This window comes from Aotus nancymaae, unplaced genomic scaffold (assembly GCF_030222135.1).
Source record: "Aotus nancymaae isolate 86718 unplaced genomic scaffold, 86718_ANA_hifiasm-v0.15.2.pri h1tg000014l, whole genome shotgun sequence".
Classification (NCBI taxonomy): domain Eukaryota; kingdom Metazoa; phylum Chordata; class Mammalia; order Primates; family Aotidae; genus Aotus; species Aotus nancymaae.
In genome coordinates, this window is record NW_026988425.1 from 101193539 (window position 1) to 101214375 (window position 20837).

At 35.0% G+C, this 20837-nt stretch overlaps 2 protein-coding genes across 7 annotated transcripts in view; one reads left to right on the forward strand and one right to left on the reverse strand.

Annotated features, from left to right (window-relative positions):
* FER (FER tyrosine kinase) overlaps positions 1 to 20837 on the forward strand; it is a 520940-nt gene that overhangs the window by 155224 nt on the left and 344879 nt on the right. For 5 of the 6 annotated variants that reach the window (XM_012459750.2, XM_012459791.2, XM_012459801.3 and 2 more), the window contains 2 exons: positions 1595 to 1717; positions 15072 to 15261. In XM_012459750.2, the coding sequence (XP_012315173.2) occupies positions 1595 to 1717; positions 15072 to 15261 (313 nt within the window). Of the gene's footprint in view, positions 1 to 1594; positions 1718 to 15071; positions 15262 to 16896; positions 20802 to 20837 lie in introns of those variants that run through there. The other variant, XM_012459816.2, reaches the window with a different exon arrangement.
* On the reverse strand, positions 11744 to 12028 carry LOC110567584 (U6 snRNA-associated Sm-like protein LSm2). The gene has a single exon (XM_064375799.1). It carries the CDS (start codon positions 12026 to 12028, stop codon positions 11744 to 11746), a length of 285 nt encoding a protein of 94 aa, XP_064231869.1.

A 20837-nucleotide genomic window follows, 5' to 3' on the forward strand; every position in this document is an offset into this window, starting at 1 on the left:
AGAAGAGATAGTGAGTTCTGTGCTGTTTTCTTCTTATAAGGGCTCTAATCCCATGCTGAGGACCCCACCCTCATGACTTCATCAAATCCTATTTACTTCACAGAGGCTCCATCTCTAAATACCATTATATTTGGGGTTAGGGCCCCAACAGATGAATTTTGGGATCCCCATTCAGTTCATAGAACATATGCATGTATCTGTGCTTTAATATAATTAGAACAATGCTATATGCATTCTGCTATATCTTGCCTTTTAATTTAAAATTATGGCTTAGAAAAACCTTATATATTACCTAATTCTTTCTTAGTGGCTGTATGCTATACTAGGACATTTAAATCTTTTGTATTTTTTTGTTTTATAATAAATATTGCAGCAAATATTTTTGTATGAACAGACTTTGTTCATATTGTACAAGTGTTTTGAAAGACACATTTGTAGATGGTCAAAGAATTTTCTAATTTAAAATTTGAGAGACAGTTCCAAGATGATCCCTGAAAAATTTGTGCTAATTTTTTCACATCAGTGGTGTATAATTGTTTCCATTTTAAAAAATAATATTGCTAATACTGAATATTACAAGTATTTTTCATGCCTGTCAATTTTAGTAGGTGAAAAATACTTATTATATATCCAGTCAAGTTGTAATAATGTCATATGCTTATTATTTAATTTTGTCTTGGTGAACTTCCTTTTTTTTTTTGTTCACTTTCCTGTTTGTCTTTTTTCTAAGAGTTTTTCTGCATGAAAGGGGCTTTTCCTGGCAATTTGCACTGCATATATTGCTTCATTATGAATTTTATTTTTGACTTTATGATCTCTTTAAGTTCAAATAAATTTACATTTTTATAGAGTTAGATTATTTAATATTTTCTTTTTTATCTTTTGGGTTTTATGTCTTGCTTTGAAAGGCCGAAGATAACAATTTTAAAGTGATATGATAGCCATGTATGTTTTTGTGGTAGAAATATTTCCATTACGGACTCAATGCATTTTATCCAAAAATAAATTATCTGGTTTATTTTTATCCAAACATAAATTATCTGGTGTATATTAATTTATGTAATAAATTGTCTTCAAATCTATACAGAAAATACTCCTAAAGCATTATTACAATATGTGAAAATAGAAAAAGCTTACCATGAATTTAAAATTTCAAATGAGTCTCACTTTCATTTCTTTAAATAGTATGTATCTTATAAGATTGTTGTGAAGAGTAAATGAGATAACATCTGCAAATACTACTACTTACCATTTACTCAATGTCTACCAAAGTTCTCTTTTCTTTTCTTTACCTACTTCTCTTTTTCTTTTTGGTGAAATAAGACTCTAGACCAGTATTGCTTGAGTACTTACTGTGATTATTGAAATATTCTTTTTCTACCACCAATAAGGTAGCCAGTAGCTGCATTTCTGTTTAGCACTTGAAATGTGGCTAATGCAACCAAGGAACTGAAATTTTACTTTAGTTTAAATCGAATTGCATGTGGCTACAGTTTTGGACATTGCAACATAAGATGTATTAATACTTTTTTGATATGTATAAAGTTAATGTAATTAAGGTGTTGATTGATATTGAGGATACTGTTTATTCTAGGTTGAAAACGTTAGCAGAAGAACTTATGCAGACACAGCAGATGCTTTTAAACAAGGAGGAGGCTGTTTTGGAGTTAGAGAAAAGAATTGAAGAATCTTCTGAGACTTGTGAGAAGAAGTCTGAGTGAGTAAAAGAGACACAATTCGAAGGAAGAATGTTTAATTGTGATTTTACAAAAATATTTTAGTCACATGGCAGTGTGGACATAACATTTCTAGAAACAGAAACTTTCATTTTAAATATAAAGCTTTGTATAGTTAATTTCTAGGATTCTAGAAAAATGATTCTGTGGTTTTAAAAAATGTAGAGTCCTTGGGAAAAATAATTATGTGTTTTTGTAAATATAGCATCCTGGTTGTATGTCTCAATGTTTTAACAGTTTAAACTATCTTACAAAAATTCATTGTCAAAAGCTGTCTTTACTTCTCCACATCCATTTTTACCAGACTCATTGTGAATTTCCCTGTTAAGAAAATGGCAGACCAATATTACCTATAAATTGGCTTTACTGTGTTAGAAGGGAGCAAACAGACTGATTAGAAAACAGATAAAAACCACTCAGGGATTAGCTGTGCTCTTTTGTCTTGCTTATTTCTGGATTTGTAAATATCTTCCTAGGTCCACAGACTTTACTTGTGTTGGTATACTCTTCTTTTACTGACTTCATTATGCTTTCTACTGCTTAAAAATTTAAATTTTAATCTAAAATTCTATTTCTAATCTGCCTTTATTAATTGCATCTACAACAGTGGTTGCTGGTGTGGTTTTTCTAATCCTGACTAGACTTTATAGATTTCTTGCTATTATACTCCCACATATTCTTTATAAAGACTCTCAAGGAATTTGTGATATATAGGTTTTCTCTGGTTTATACCTGCGCTTACTTTCTGCACAACTTTTCATATATTTTCCACTTATTTCATATCTCTGATTACGTATCTCCCTCACCATAGTCAGCAGATGGGCATCCACATCCCAGAAAAAAATTAGAAACATTGGGTGATATTTTTCTTCTTTTCTGAGATTAGAGTTCCAGACCCACCCAAATTTGTACTTATTCTCCTTCCTTACTTCAATAGAGGAACTGTTCTTTGTCCTAAGTCTATTTCTTATGCTGTTTATTTTTTATTTTATCATCTCTACTTTCTCAGATTTTATATAATTTATATATTATGTTCACCTTTCCTTCCCAATTGGGTCCTTGTGTTCACTTTTTACATATACTTTAGTCTTGACTCATAAAAACAATCTCCACCTCCCAACTCACCCCAGATAATCCTTTTAAAATCTCCGTATGTTTTTCCAAGTATTATCTTTGCTTTCTGTTCAAACTTGTTCCAAAAGTGATTATGCTCACTCATTTCCTCAATTCCCACTTAGTTTAAAAGTCTGGCTTTTTGCCCTGTCACTATGGAAATTGATATCTCTAAGATCACAATGACGTCTGCATTGCTAGCTAAATTTAGAAACTATCTTACTTGACCTCTTAATAGTATCTGAATTTACTGACTTCATGTCTCTGTGGTTTTTTTCCCCCTTGGCCTTTGGAACTCCTTTGCAAACTCATTCTCCTCCACTCAGTCAATCCATTTTAGATTCATGGAAGGCGTGGCCCTAGACTGTCTCACTCCACTCCCTGAACTCTTTCCCTAAGTGATTTCCTGAAGATGATCCATTTATTACTGTCTCTCAGATTTATTTTCTGAACTCTGTGGCCATGTAACTGATTGCCTACTTGCCATGCCTCTTTGAATGTCTTAGAAGTATCCTAAATTCCCCATGTCTAAGGCTGAATTAAAAAATCTCCATACAACCCAACCAAACACAACCTAACCTAGATCACCCTTAGTATTCTTTATTTCAGTGAATGGTGACATCATCTATTCTATTATACCACATCAAATTTTAAGAGTGCTACTTTTCTCATTTATACTATAGTTGTTATTAAAATTTGGTGTTAAATTTTTGTCTTGGTCAGTTTGGTCTGCTGTAACAATGTACCATAGACTAGGTGACTTAACAAAGAGCAGAATTTATTTCTCACAGTTCTGGAGGCTGTAAATCTGAAATCAGGGTGCCAGCATGATTGGGTTCTTGTGAGGACCATCTTCCAGACTGCATACTGCTATCTTCTCATTGTAACCTCACACGGCAGAAGAGGGTAAGAGCTCACTGGGATCTCTTTTATAAAGGCACTAATCCCGTTGATAAGGGCTCTACCTTCCTGACTTAGTTACCTTCCAAAGGCCACCACCTCCTAATACCATTGTATTAGGGGTTTTCAATATCTGAATTTTGGCAGCAAGAAACATTCAGACCGGCCGGGCGCGGTGGCTCAAGCCTGTAATCCTAGCACTTTGGGAGGCCGAGGCGGGTGGATCACGAGGTCAACAGATCGAGACCATCCTGGTCAACATGGTGAAACCCCGTCTCTACTAATACAAAAAAATTAGCTGGGCATGGTGGCGCATGCCTGTAATCCCAGCTACTCAGGAGGCTGAGGCAGGAGAATTGCCTGAACCCAGGAGGCGGAGGTTGCGGTGAGCCGAGATCGCGCCATTGCACTCCAGCCTGGGTAACGAGCGAAACTCCGTCTCAAAAAAAAAAAAAAGAAAGAAACATTCAGTCCATTGCAAAATCAAATGGGAATCGATGAGCCTTTTAAAGGTGAGAACAGGAGAACTTGAGTTACTCTAATCATTCCTTTACTAAATCTGCAAATTTTTAGTGTTGTATTAACAGAAGATTTTATTTGAATGAGAAAATAAAACATCACCCATTGCACATATAAAATTAAACAAAAGAATTATCTTTTGCTTTTCTGTTTTGTGTATGAATCTCTTCACATGTTTGTAGATGACCAAGAGGCTCTACTTTTTATAATTTTGCAAAAGTACACAGTATAAATGACTCCTGTTTTAAAATGTAGTGGATATAAAGAAAGAAAATAAAAAATGCTAACCCTCTCACCAGAATGTCTGACTATAAGTTGTTGGAGATGATCTTTAAGGGCTCCCTAATCTGGAAGTTGTGAGATTCTTTGAATTTTTGGCATGTTTTCTTGACTCAAATCTTTGTCTCTGTGTTTATCTACATAATGGGTATGTAATCTATGTTCCTCTGCCTGTTTATCAGGATATGAGAATGGATGTAAGAGAGGAGCCTTGAAGGGTAGTGGATACATGGAAAGTAATATTTCTTGAGTTTTTACTTTGTGCCACATATTATGCTGGATATTTTATATCCAGCATATATATATTCAATGAGTTAACATATATATATATATATATATGTATGCTATATATATATGTATGCTATATATATATGAGTTAACATATATATATATATGTAACTCATTGAATGTTATCTTTCTGTGCCTTTTGTATAGTAGCCTGTGTTTTACGTTCAGGTCTTTCAGAGTTTAGATAACTTACTTACAATCACATACTTAGTAAATGGTAGAAAACATATGAGTTGCTGATTCCATAGCGTCTGTCTTTTTCGATTATATTGTTTGCTTGATCTTATGATTTTAACAGCATTCTTTAGCGAATAGGTTAGCAGGGGTAAGTATGCCAAGCTTTTCAGGGGATGAGAACTGTTTAATCCAACTCTTATTAACCTTTGTTAATGTTGAGTTTTTATTGTTAGAGTCAAGGCATAATCTTAAAAATGTTAAGTATATTTATATAACTAAAGAGTTACTGGTAAATTTTATTAATGCAGACATTGGTAGGGTTGAAGTTTGCCTTTGAATTATATGTTAACATATTTTGCTGAATACATAGTCTGAAAGGGATTCTAGGGCAAATGTTTGCATTTTAATTTCTTAATATTTCTTAAGCATTTCCTTTTATTGTGTACATGTGTGTATCTATATATATCTACACATATGTTTAAATATGCATATATAATTAAAAGCAATTTTTATCTAGTTTTAATAATAAACTTACATTATCTTTACTTCTCAACACTTTGTTAGTTTCCTATACTGTGTTATTTGAAAGTAAGAAAAGTAAAATAGCATTTCTTCCCACATACCAAAAATAGTCTATGTTAGATATTTGGATTCTTAAATAATTTAAAAATTAATGGAATTATATTGAATGTTTACTTAATAGAAATAACAGTATTTGTCATATCAAAATATGAGAATAAAATCAAATTTTTATAATTTGAATTAGATGTCTCTAAAACATCTAAAGACAGTGAAAAAATAAATTACATGATAAATCATTTGATAGCTTTGGTTCCCGTAATTGAAAAATATGAAGTGAAAAATACACTTCAAGAATGGCTTTTATGTGATTTTAAATTCACACATTAACAAGAACAGAGTTCAAACTTATATGAGTAATGCAGGTCTTAGTTGAAATGCAGCTATTGCAGAATTTTATTTAAAAAATATAGAATGAAAAGAATAAAACCAACCACTTGAAATTTTTACAAAAAATGTTAAAGTATTAAATACATGGAATATGCTAAATTAAATACATTTAGTGTACTTTGGTGTATTCAGTGTATTTAATACACTCAACTTTTGTATTGTATAATATACACTAAATATTCTTTAATACAACACAAACCATTAGTCTATTATATACCTTCACTCATTACTTCTAAAGTTTTATTTATTCAAATGGATTTATTTATTTTATTTATTCAAATGGATATAATACCAATCGTTTCCTGATTTGTAGTCCTTGACTTTTGTATTAAAAAAAAGTTATGGGAGAAAATACCAAGCGTATGTCATTTATGACTCGGCAGCATAAAGACCTAGTTATGTTACTGTTGGTTTGAATGCTTGGTTTGATTTACAAAAAGTAAATGATTATTTAACTTTGTATTGTCTTAACCTGTTTTATACCACTATCACTTAGTATTTAAAAATACCTTATATATTATAAAATTGTAACTCTTTGAGCCATGCAGAATCTTAAGAGATTGTTTGATTTAGCTTCACTGCCTTTCAAATAATGTGACATCTGAAGTCCAGAAATTTTAAGAGCCTTGCAAATTGTCACATCTAGCTTCTGGTAAAGGTAAGACTTAAATAATCAAGAGTAGTTCTAGTTTTGAAATCCAGGAACCTTTCTTTTTTTCCTTTGGCTCAGAGTTTTTGAAATACGTGATTTTTAAAAAATATGCTATGTAAATAAGGAGTTCATTCAACAATGTTGATTGTGCATCTACCAGTTACTGTCAATGTAGTGAGAGGTAAGACACATATGGTCATGTGACTCATGAAGCTTATACTTTCGTGGAGGAGACCAATACATAATTACCAATTATGATAATTAGTATCAATTATACCCTTATATCAGGATTCAGATAGGGTTCAGATAGAAGAATAACAGAGGAACAGCTACTTAAGAAAGATAGTCAGAGGTCTCCTAGGAGATGGGCAGAAGACACCCTGCATGTGAAGAGTACATGGAAAATGTGTTCAGAGATAGAAAGTAGCATATACAAGGGTCCTGGAAGCTTCCATATTTTAAATTTATTTGCCTCCTATGCATCTTTGTATTAAATAATCATAAATTTACTAATTTCTACTTATTGAAATATGCATTGCTTGTTTTCTCATTGGTATTATAAACGTAACATAATTGTATAGTATGTTACATAGTGAGGCCAGCAATACTTTTTTTTTCAGTAATAATTGAACAAAAGGTACATGTTCAATAATTACTGCCAGGGTCCGTCCCACAGACCCCAGCTGCATGATAGATGAATGAATGTACTCAGACACAAATTTCCAGTGAATGAGTGGGCTAGGGGGTCATGTGCCACTCACACAGAGAGATTGCAGCTACACCACTCTGACTAGTTGGCCCTCTCCGCATTTATTCAGTACAGATTTAATAACAGAGGCTCTAAGTCAACACACTTGTGGAGAAAGATTAAAGGCCAGGTTCCAGGGCCTAACGCAAACACCCTTAGAGGGTAATCTCCCTGATCTGCCTTCCCCCAGAGGGCCATCTGGCTCAACGGTTAGTTTTAAGACCACATAAGTAAACAAGTTATATAGATAAACTCCCCCACATATCCTAGCTATTTGCTTTTCTTATTAACTAAATGTAAAGGGTATTTAGGCTGCTTTTAGCCAAAACTTCTATGCAAAAACCTCTCAGCCTTCCAAGGTTTGTGGTTATTCCTTAAAGCTATCACTAATATTTTTTCTTTAATATTTTTGCCACCACCCTGAGTGAATTACCACAGTGTTCATGTATGAGCAATTATGTCATTATAGATAAGCAGTGAAATGGGATTAATTGAAAGAAGTGAATTTTTCTAATTGATTTCATGATCAGACATGCTGATTTTAAAATGTTAGAACTAGAGGAATATACCCACTGCAAGTCTCATTGTCCTTAAAAACCACTAAAATTCAAAACCAGGAAATTTACATTTTAATTTTATTCTTGGTATTACAATAGTGTCTCTGAGTGTCTGATTACCAGTATGGTACAATACAGTAGAAACTTACAGCTTCTGAAGGAAAATAAAAAAGACTTTATTTAGGAGCCCAAGACATATGAGAGGATAAAAATCTCACCTTAGTTAGTATAATCACTATAGGACAGTTTAGAGGTACCTGAAAAAACTAAAAGTAGAGCTACCATGCCATCCAGCCACCTAAGTGCTAGGTATATACTCAAAAGAAGGGAAATCAGTATATCAAAGAGATACTTACACTCCCATGTTTATTGTAGCACCGTTCACAATAGTCAAGAGTTGGAAGCGACCTAAGTATCCATCAACAGACAAAGGAAATGTGGTACATACACATAGTCGACTATTCAGCCATTTAAAAAAGAATGAGATCCTGTCATTTTCTGCCATTTCCTGTCATTTTCAACAACATGGATGGCACTGGAGGTCATTATGTTAAGTGAAATAAACCAGGCACAGAAAGACAAACTTTGTGTATTCTCACTTATTTGTGGGAGCAAAAAGAATTAAAACATTGGAATTCCTGGAGGTAGAGAGTAGAAGGATGGTTACCAGAGGCTGGGAAGAGTAGTAGGAAGTGCGGGGCAAGGGTACAAAAAATTGAAAGAATGAATGAGACCTAGTATTTTATAGCACAGCAGGGTAACTGTAGTCAATAATAATTTAATTATACATTTTAAAATAACTAAAAGAGTATAATAGGGTAGTTTGTAACACAAAGGATAAATGCTTCAGGTGATGGATACCCCCTTTACCCTGATGTGATTATAACACATTGTATGCCTTTATCAAAATATCTCATGTACTTCATAAATACATATATACCTATTATGTACCTACAAAAATAAAAAATTTAAAAAATCCTCACCTCACCAAAGGAAGTGTGATGTAGCAGCACTGATATATATTTTTTAATTAAATTTTTTATTTTGAGATAATTATGAATTGACATTTAGTTGTTAGAAATAATACAGAGAGATCCCATGTACCGTATACTCAGTTTCCCTCAATGGTAGCATCTTGCAAAACCATAAATAATATCACAACCCAGATACTGACATTGACACAGTTGAGATACAGAACATTTCCATAACTGCAAGGATCTCTCATGTTGGACTTTTATAGCCACACTTCCTCAGTCCTTCTACCTCCTTAGTAACCCCTAGAAACCATTAGTCTGTTCCCTATTTCTATAGTTTGTTTTTTCAAGAATGTTATATAAATGGAGTTATGTTTATGTAACCTTTTGGCATGGGCTTTTTATACTCAGCATTGGAGATTCATCCAGCTACTTTCATTCCTTTTTACTGTTGAGTAGTACGCTGTTCCACAGTATGTGTATCCATTTCTTAGGGTTGCTGAAATAAAATACTGCACCGTGGGTAGCTTAAAGCAACATAAATTTGTTCTCTCTCAGTTTTGAAGTGTAAAAGTTGTAATGAGGTGTTGACAGTGTTGGTTCCTTCTGACCACTCTAAAGGATAATGTTTCATGCCTGTCTCCTAGCTTCTGGTGATGGCTGACAATCCTTGACATTTCTTGGTTTATACAACCTTTATTCTAGTATCTGCCTCGGTCTCCATATGGCCCTTGACAATCCTTGACATTTCTTGGTTTATACAACCTTTATTCTAGTATCTGCCTCGGTCTCCATATGGCCCTCTGCCTGTTTGTCTCTTCTCTGTATCCAAATTTTCCTCTTCTTATAGGGGCAACAGTCTTATCGATTTAATGGCCTATCCTACTCCTGTATGACTTCATCTTAATTCTATCTGCAACAGCCCTGTTTCCAAATAGGGTCACATTCTGAGGTTTCAGTCATTAGGACTTGAGCATATCTTTCTGGGAGATACAATTCAACCCCTAACGATATGGATATACCACACTTTGTCTAATCATTCACCCTTTGAAGGACATCTGGTTTGTTTCTAGTTTGGGGCTAGTACAAATAAAAGTGTTACAAACATTTATGTATAGGTTTTTATGTGAACATAAATTATAATTTCTCTGTGGTAACTGTCTAGGAGCACAGTTGCTAATTGTATGGTAATTGCATGTTTAGTTTAGTTTTGTACTATTATGCATTTCCACCAGCAATGTATAAGTGATCCAGTTTTTTTATCATTCTTGCCAACATTTGATGTTGTCACCTTTTCACTGTATTTTATTTTAGCCATTCTAATAGTTATGTAGTGATATGTCATTTTTTTAAATATACATTTCCCTAATGAATGATGTTCTGGAACATCTTTTCAATGTGTTGGCTTGTCATTTGTATATCCTGTTTTAGTAAATACCTGTTCACCTCTTTTGCTCATTTTCTAATTGAATGTTTGGTTGTTTTGTTTTTGTTTTTTTAATCTTACACTCTTTCTATTTTCTAGACCTTTATATATTCTAGTTCTTTGACAGATATGTCATTTGTAAATAGTTTTCTCCCAGTTTGTACCTTGTCGTTTCATCTTCTCAAGAGACAGGGTCTTTTTCATAGAACAGAATTTTTTAATTTTAAAGAAGTCCATTTTAGGCAGGTCCGAAGGTAGTGGATAACTCAATTGATCGTTCACAGTCAGTTATAGATTGAACTCCTTGTTTTATTCCTTCTCCCCTTCTCGCTACTGTACTTGACTAATCTTACAAAAGAAGTCCATTTTATTTATTTTGACATTTGTGGTTGGTACTTTGGTGTTAAGTCTAAGAAGTCTTTGCCTAGTCCTAGATCTCAAAATTTTTTTTCTGTTTTTTTTTTTTTCCTAAAAGTTAAATAGTTTGAGATTTTACACTTAAATGTATGTTAACTCTTTTCTGCAGAGTCAGTACATTTTATCTTCCTAGAAGCAGGGGGTCTTGTGATGTAGTTTTATAATCTGCCCAAAATATCTCACAAAAGCAGACATAGTAATGAGGATACCACATGAAAACAACAACAATAAGAACAAAAAATTCCACAGGCAGCATGTTCAACATTCTAGGTAACAGTGTCCCCATAACTCTCCCCCCATATTTGTGTGAGTGGCTGAATGATTAATAGCAACAAGACTAAAGGCAACTGCATGGAGCAAGCAAAAGGAAAGGGAAAAAAGGCCTTAAGGTTATAAGAGCTTGATCTTGGATGGTTCTAAGAGCACAAAAACCAATGAATAGTCATTATTTAAAGAAAGTGTTCCTACTTGAATTGGAGGATTCCATGAGCAGATATTTAAATAATAATTAGAACTGGTAGGGGCTGTATTAGTCTTTTCTCACACTGCTAATAAAGACATACCGAAGACTGGGTAATTTATAAAGGACAGAGGTTTTTTGTTTTGTTTTGTTTGCATCATAAATTTTATTCTTGATGCAGGACAGATTTCTTTCATCCCCAAATGAATCACATGCTGCCCTGGAAAGACCTAGGAAACTCTCCCACCATCTCCAGGGAAGTAGCGAGAAAGGCAGGTGCTGGGGCCTAGAAGGCTTTGAAAATTTCCAGCCTACTTTTCCTTACCTTCTCAACAGAGGATAGCTGTTTTCTATTATTCCTCTCATCTACTCATCCCTTTAAAAACCCTACAAAACCATGATTAATAAAAGAAAACAAACAAACAAAAAAACCAAAATTCCTTCAAGTATTGGGGATTAGGAGTTTGGGCTGGGACTTGGGGTTATGGGTCACCAATGAAAGAGGAAGGAGAAGAGGAGGAGGAGCCATCATTGTTTCTGCTGTAGGGCTTCCTTCCTTGCCGTATCCTGTAGCAACTGTGTGGACCTCATCTGCTGGCAACTGCAGTATCGGACCACTGAGCCCAGAATGAAGCAGTTCTTCGCTGATAAAATGTGAGGCTGTTTCTCAGGGTCTGTGACAGTGATGTCAGTTAGTTTGATGCTGAGATACTGATCCACAGAATGGAGAGTTCCACAGATGCTCAGATCATTCTTGAGTTCCATGACCACATCCTTGCCCACAAGGGACTTGAGAAAAGAATAGAAGAGCATGGTGCTGGTGCCATGGGCTAGAGCGGGAAGAGGGCAGGGAGAAGGAAAAAGGTTTAATTGACTCACAGTTCTACATGGCTGGGGAGACCTCACAATCGTGATGGAAGGTGCAGGGGAGGCAAGACACATCTTACATGGCAGCAGCCAAGCAAGAGAGCATGTGCAGGAGATCTCCCCTTTGTAAAACCATCAGATCTCATGAGACTTATGTACTATCACGAGAACAGCACAGAAAAGACCTGCCACCATGATTCAGTTACCTCCCAAGAGGACTCTCTCATGACACATGGGAATTATGGGAGCTACAATTTGAGATTTGGGTGGGGGCACAGCCAAATCATATCAGGGGCTATTCAGGTTCCCAGTGAGGATTAGAGAAAATGCATTGTTCTAGTTAGAGAATCAGTTATTAGTGATTTAAAAAAATTGTACAAATGTTTTGAATCATTTGAAGATCCCATTTATTATCCAGGGTAAAATAAAGGTGAAATAACAGTAAGGCATGGAGTTTGGAATCATCATGAGAAATCATTTGTTAAAGTAAAGCTATTTCTCTAAACTTTAGTATATCTATGACTTGAAATCTTTTTTCAAAAATTTAACTTTTAATGATAGTTTAATCTTTTCCTTTTAAATGAACATAAAATGGATATGGTGTCTATCAGGGTTTGTATTACTTTCATCTTACTGCTGTAGCAAATTGCCACAAATATAGTAGCTTTAAACAACACAGATTTATTCCCTTATAGTTCTGGAGGTCACAAGTCAGAAATGAGTTTCACTGGCCTAATACTGTGCTTTTGGTAGGGCTGGTTTCTTCTGGACACTGTAGAAGAGAATTTGCTTCCTTTGCCTTTTCCAGTTTCTGGACATTGTCCTCATTACTTTGCTCTTGGTCCCAGGTTGCACTGCCTTTTCTTTCACTGTTTCATGGTCACATCACCTTTTGTGACATTGTTCATCTTGTCTCCTTCTCGTTAAGTATTCTTATGATTACTCTAGGCTCATCTGGATAATCTAGGATAATCTGACATCTCAACATCCTTAACTTAATCATATCAGAAAAGTTTATTTGCCATGTAAGCTAACAGACACTACGGGTTCTGGGCATAAGAATGTGGTTATCTTTTGGGATTTATTATTCAGCTGACCATAGGTTTAAGATAGAGTAAAATGTATATTGTTTATTTCCATAAATAAATGTTTTTGAATTATATTCAAATGTTCAGTTAATAAATATTAACTGAATACTTGCTTTTTTCATTGTCATTTCTGATTTCATTTTGCAAAGTTTATTTTTATTCTTGTAAATCTTTTTAAAAATTTTCCCTGGTAGTCTTTATGAAATTTGTTTGTGTAAAATTACTATAACAATTCTACTTTAGAGGATTATTATTTTGAAGAATACCTCTCTGTTGATTTTGCCCACATTTTTGAAATCATTCACCTTTTTGTGACTGATAATCCAGATCTACATGAAAAAATATTTTTCCACTTTACCTTGTGTGTTTTAAATTATTTCTTGTATTGATGTCATCATTGGAGTCTTTTTTTTTCTTGGTAGCTAGGAGATGGAAAGAGGAAACCCTCTGGAAGATTTAAGTACATAGTGGGAGCAGTCTTTTTCAGGACCTGGTCCTTATAAATTTATGTTCACAAAAGTGATTGTTTTAAAAAATAAACTTTCTCTCGAGATTACTGAGAAATCAGAGATGCCATTTATTATTTAAAAGGAGGTACTAACTAATAAATAAACCAGCATGAATTTATCAAGAAATCTGTGTGGATTTAGAACACAGCTCACAGATTGTTGAATGATAATGATGTAAATACTGATTACCATTTATTGAATTGCCTGGAGAGGTCTGTCTTCTGAACATTACTATGTCTCTTACAAATATTCTTACTCATTAGTTTTACTTTTCTTAGACTTTGTTCTCTACTGTTTGTTAGGACACTCACCTGAAACTTGTTACAATAAGGAGATTACCACTTTCTTTATAACAGTCACTGAGGTTGCACCCTGCTCAATTAAATTTGAATTTAATTATCAAAATACTGATGAGCATCATATTTACAAATAAATCTCTGTTAGTGTGGGTTACTTCTGCCTGTGAATATTTATTTAGTTTATGTTGAACCTTATAGTTTCAATGTAAGAATATTTTCTGACCTTATTTTCCAATTTTGACATTTTCTCTAATTTATAATCTGTTGTCTCTTACATATTAATAACTTACTTTCAGTAGTACATGGCACAGTCCTTTTTGGAAATTATTGTAATATTTACTGTGGGCTATTTCCAGAAGTGGCTACCACTACTACCTCTTTACCTGTGGCTTTAATGTGGGTGAATTAGTTTGAAATTCCCATGGAAGGCAGCTTCCAAGCATTAAAAAGTAACAATAAGACAACCTGTGGCCTTGTACTCTACAGGAAGGATAGGGAAGTCTACTGTCTTTATATTGGTGATATTGGAAAGATTTGGGAACCTTCGTTTTGCTCATTCTCCCAGTTACATCTTAGCCCTTAGTCCTTGTCATAGTAGCTTCCCCTGCCTCCAGACATACATCCCTCACAACATATACACAAACTTGGTGTCCAGACTGTCACCTTGATTTGATTTATTTTACCCTAGGCACAGATCTGACCCTAGCTATATTGCCTTTGATACTTAAAGTAATTTAAGATTCTACTTCTGTCATTTTAATTTATTCTAGGCCCTACATTTCTCAGTCTAAGTGTCTACTCTGTGAGGTATATGGTTTTACTAAAATAAAGTGAATGCCATAGATCATAATATATTTGAAAGCGTCTTGAATTTGGATTTGACTCCAAACATTCTTCTATTTTGTTAATGCTAGTGTTTAATAAATACTGTGATGACTTAAAATCTGTTTAGTTTTATATTTTTTTATGATTCTAACGGGCTCTTATAAAAATGAAATCAAAGAAAAGAAAAGCGTAATTTACATATATGAAGTTTCCTTAATGTCTTCTTAATGAAGTCAAAATTATTTATATTTAATTTATTCTCTTTTAGTATTGTGCTTTTGCTAAGCCAAAAACAGACACTTGAAGAACTGAAACAGTCAGTCCAGCAGCTGAGATGCACTGAAGCAAAGTTTTCAGCACAGAAGGAATTACTAGAGCAAAAAGTGCAAGAAAATGATGGGAAAGAACCACCTCCAGTAGTCAATTATGAAGAAGATGCACGATCAGTTACATCTATGGTAAGCTAAAGAATAATCCAATGAGAAACTTGGAAGAGTAGTGTCTAGGTAATAAGTGAATAGAAAAATTATTCCAGTTTGCTATAACAAATTATTACTCTTGTTAATATGCAGGTCCTATTAAACTTGTTTGTAAATGCGAAATAGACTTGTCAGTCAACTCAGGTCACCTGGAGAGCACTTTCAGGAACCACCTATAGAGTCAGAGGAAAAAGTTCTTCTCTTGCCTTCAAAACTGAAAGGAAAGACTGCAGTTATTTTTATTCCTGGGAGACAGCAGGAAGATAGAGTCTTACTCTTTTTTTTTTTGAGACGGAGTCTCATTCTGTCACCCGGGCTGGAGTCACTGGTGCATCTTGGCTTACTGCAACCTCCGCCTCCCAGGTTCAAGCAATTATCCTGCCTCAGGCTCCTGAGTAGCTGAGACTACAGGCATCAGCCACCATGCCTGGCTAATTTTTGTATTTTTAGTAGTGATAGGGTTTTACCATATTGGCCAGGCTGGTCTCAAACTCCTGACTTTGTGATCTGCTTGTCTAGGCCTCCCAGAGTGCTGGGATTATAGGCGTGAGCCACTGTACCCTTCTGGTAGGGTCTTATTCTTAACAGAGAAGTAAACAGTAAGAAGAAAGCTGTTTATTAGTTTTTTTTCTCCTTAAGAAATATAGAATCCTATATATCTGAGATTGCTGTTATATATATTGTTTTTAAAATACAAAATATTGATTTAGTTTGAAAAGTTTTTTTCTGCTCATAAATGTGATCCTTAAACTATAATAAATACATTTAGATTCACCAACTTGAAATTCACCTTAATTTGATAGTTCAAGACCATGCTCTATGATCTTAGTTAATGTCAATTTTACCCAAAATAATGACTCTTCAGTGGTGAATGCTCTGTGGAAGAGTACTTTAAGGAACTGTACCATTGAAATGTGCCATGCATTGAGTATTCTTATACAGATTCCAAATGATCAAATGTATAATCAGGGTTGGGGTTGTATAGTCAAGTTCTTAGATGTATTGATGTTTATTTTGGCTATAATTCAGTGAGAGTTAAAGTTCATTGTTATGGTTTGAATGTTTGTTGTCTCCAAAACTCATGTGGAAATTTAATTGCCATTGTTAGAATGTTAAGAGGTGGTACGTTTGAGAGGTGATTATGTCAGGAGGGCTTCACCCTATGGGTGTGATTAATGTCTTTATAGAAGAGTGAGGAGTGAGTTCGGTCCCCCTTTACCTCTTTGCTCCCCCCTGCCCCCCATCATGTGAAACCAAAGGATTTTTTCCCTTTGGAGGATGCAGTGTTCAATGGTCCATCTTGGAATTGGGGATTGGGCTCTTTTCAGATGCCAAGTCTGCTAGCACCTTGATCTTGTACTTCCCAGCCTGTGGAACTGTGAAAAATGGATTTCTTTCTTTTTTTTCCCTCATAACTGTACTAATGAGGAAATAAATTTCTGTTTTTTGTAAATTACCCAGTCTTAGGTATTCTGTTATAGAAGGGCAAAATGGCCTAAGACACCTATCTATTAATTTACAAAAATCTAAAAAATTTGTAGACAGAGATAAATCATCTTGATCAGGATGGATCATCCCTCTAATGTTGTCTTTTTTCACATTAATCTGCCCAAGATACAAAGGAGAAAATGATTAATTTTAAATATTGCACAGCAGTTCACTATCGTCTGTGGGTAAGTCTATTTCATTTATTCACTCAGACAGTCTTTATTGAGTACCTACTATGTACCAAGCACATTTCTAGGTGCATGGAATACATTAGTGAATAAAACTAAGAAACATTCTCATCTTTTGGAGGTTAATAGTCTGGGATGAATGGAAATTAATAAGTAAATTATATATAATGTTGGAAAATAAGTGGCAAGGAGTAAAAACAGAGCAGGGTGAGAGGTTGGGACCCAATTTTAAATGCAAGTCAGGATAAGCATCATTGAAAGGGTGACATTTGAAGAAAGACTTGAAACAGGGAGCTGATAAACTACTTCAATTTTGGGAGAAAGAACATTCCAGCCAGAGGGTGCATCTGTTATAAAGAGTGTAAAACAGGTGCATTTCTGGATTGTTCATGGTTTAGCAAGAAGGTCTAAGTAGAAGGAAATGTGGAAGTATGGGGAATGAGGTTAGAAAAGTAATGGAGAACAGATCTCGGGTCCTTGGATTATGAATTTTCTCTGAATGAAATAGGAAGCCGTTGGGTAGGAGGGTTATAACAGGAATGATACGCCCTGACTTTCAATTTAAATTGGATAGCTATGGCAACCGTGTTGAGAATAACCTTAAGTGGGGAGTGATGATGGAAAAATGAAACAATTGCAGTAACTTATGTGATAGAAATGACAGCTTGAGCAGGGGTGGCAAGATAGCACTGTTAGTCTGAAGTGTTTAGTTCCTGCATATATTGTGAAGCTTGAGGCCATGAGATTTTCTGTGGATGTGGAGTATGAAAGAGAGGAGTCTACAATGACTTTAAGGTTTCTAGCCAGAGCACTGAAGGAATTAAATTGGTTTCAAGTGTGATGGAAAGACTACACATAGAGCAGCTTTGATGAGGAAGATTGAGACTTCAGTTTGTCTTTCAAAAACAACAAGGCAGCAGAAATTTTGGTTATCGGGCCTGGAGTTCAGGAGTATGATTTGAACTCGAGATACAGATTTGAGAGTTGTAGACATTAGATGGTACTTAAAACCATTTGACTGTAAGAGGTCATCAAGTGAGAAAGAATAGAGAAGAAAAGAGAAACAAAAAGTGAAGTCAAGTTAAGAGGTCTAGAAGAGGAATCCATAGAAGAGACTGAGAAGGAGAAACCAGTGAAAGAGAAAATGAAGATAATCTGGTGTCCTGAAAGTCAAATGAGGAAAGTATTTCAAAGCAGAGAGAGCAATCCATTGTATTTAATGTTGTTGATGGGTGCAGTGAGGTGGGAACTGATTGTTGAGCATTAGAGTTAGCAATACAGAGGTCATTGGTTAGCAGTTTTAATGGAATGGTGGGGATAAATCACTGATTAGGGTGAGCCTAAGAGAAAGAAAAGAGAATGATTGTCTATGGTGAGCATAGACATATTTTTCATGGACTTATGCAGCAAAAGCATATAAAAAATAAGACAGTAAATTTGGGAACATTAGGGTATTTAAGAGGAGGAAAAATTATTATATCTGAATGTTAAAGGTACAGTCCATTAGAAAGGGGAAAACTAATCATTTTGAGAAGAAATGAGGCACTTAGAAAAAAAAGCTAGAGACAAGGTATTGCTGTCTCCCAGGTTGGAGTACAGCAGCACGAGCATGGCTCACTGCATCCTCAAACTCCTGGGCTTCAAGTGATCCTTCTGTCTCAGCCTCATGAATAGCTAGGACTTAAGGTGCAAGCCACCATGCCTAATTTTTATTTTTTAATTTTTGTAGAGATGGTGTCTTGCTATGTTACCCAGGCTGGTCTTGAACTTCTGACTTCAAGTGATGCTGCTGCCTCAGCCACCCAAAGTTCTGGGATTATGGGCATGATTCACCATGCCTGGCCCAGAATAAATGTCTTAATAAGTGAGAAAAGATGGGATCTACTATCCACATGGATTGGCTTTGATATTGGCACAATAATTGGCAAACAGGATGGTAATTCCTAATAGGTGGTTGGGGATTTTGTGAACGTCCTCTTCTGATTGCTTTGTGTTCTCAGTGAAGTAGAATCAAGGTCAAGGATGAGTGTGAAAATGAGGAAAGCGGGTATTGGATGTTTGAAGAAGGTGGGAAATCATCTAGGAGACTGGAGAATGAATGGACTAGGACAATGCAGTGTGATTGCTGAGTGTTAGTAATGGTTCACCTAAGATTGTGGTTCTGCACAATACAACCAAGAATATATGGTGGGTATGTAGTACTTGGATCATGAGTTTAAGGTGGGACTTGTCAGTATGGTTGTACTTTTTTCTATCAAGTGTGTTCATCCATCCTGGCATGATGCAGAGTGGGCAGAGAGTTGGATTTCTTTAAAGTTATGGTTATGCTAGACAAGTATGATGAATTAAGTAAGAGAGGGGAAGAGGAGGGAAGATGCATGTAAGAAAGTGATTATAATGATTAAAGAATTAAAGCTGTATAATAGACAGAGAGGCCATCATGAGAAGAATGGTGGTTAAAAAATATGGTAAGAGCATTCATAAGAGCCCCAGAGTGATCAAAAGAAAAATTATATGCATTGAAGTATAGAACATTGAAAGACAATACTTATCTTCTTGATGTCAGCTTGGAATGTAAGGAAAAGGGCTTTGAGGAGATACATTGTTAAATCAGGTGATGATGGCATAATAGGTTAGATAATTGAATCTTACAATTTTGGAATTTCCTCTAGCCGGTGACACTAAGCAGAATCAGAAAGTGAAACATCTTGAATGACACACCTGTAAGGGAATATAATAAATAATAATTGCTTTGTCTGCCACAACAATAAATCCCTGCCATTTTGTAAACCTTAATATTATTTAAAAAATAATAATTTTGGTAGGCTGGGTGTGGTGGCTCACACTTGTAATCCCAGAACTTTGAGAGACTGAGGTGGGTTTATTGCTTGAGCTCAGGAGTTTGAGACCAGCCAGGGCAACATGGGGAAACCTTGTCTCTACATTTATATAAAAATTAGCTGGATATGGTGGCATGTGCCTGTAGTCCTAGCTACTCAGGAGGCTGAGGTGGGAGGATTGCCTAAGCTGTGTAGTTTGAGGCTGCAGTGCACCATGATTGTGCAACTGCACTCCAGCCTGGGTGATAGAGTGAGACCCAGTCTCAAAATAAAATAAAAATAATTTTGGTTACTAGTGGAGTAACCTTTACAAACTGTAAATCACAGTGTTACCTTATTTGTAAAGATTCACTCTACTTTTCTGAACTTAAGAGAACTTTCTAACACTTATGATAACTTTGGAAAGATTAGTCTTTTCTGTTATGCCATCAAGCTTATAGACTACTGGAGGGGAATAAATTCATTTGAACTTTGGTAATACTCTATTAAACAGGAAAAAAATGAGCTATAAGAATACATATCTTTTTCCTGTAGTTAGTTTTGGTGGTAAAGTAAAAAAAAAAAAAAAAGAATACACATCTTTAGAGCATTTAGAGAAAATATCTTTGAGGCCATTATAATTACAAAAGGAAAAGTGCAGTGATAATTTATGGAAGGTTTTCCTAGTAGTGTCAGTCGTATTTATTCTGCTAGGCTGGCAATAGTACTAGTCTGAATTTTGTTGTATTGATTTGATTCGTTAGATTAGATAGCTTCTTCATTTTCTCTGTGTATGTCCCATTAGTTTGTGGGATGTTAAGGAGTGTTCCATGGAGAAGTGAGTTGCAGAATTTGAATCATGTTGGGTGAAGCCAAAAGAAACAGTAATATTAACTGCAGGAACTTTCTAATCCTTGAGTGTTAAATGTCCAAGAAGGGAAATAGTATATGGAATGCACTGTTTCTGAAAATATTGCCCCAATTCCCTTTCAAGGAGCCTTCTGAGGGGTCTGTAGTGTAATGCAGCATACCTTGGGAAATGCTGAGTTAGAAGATAAAT

Bases quoted from the DNA above. Each gene is read 5' to 3' on its own strand.
- LOC110567584 (XM_064375799.1), bottom strand. From the start codon at position 12,028: ATGCTCTTCTATTCTTTTCTCAAGTCCCTTGTGGGCAAGGATGTGGTC.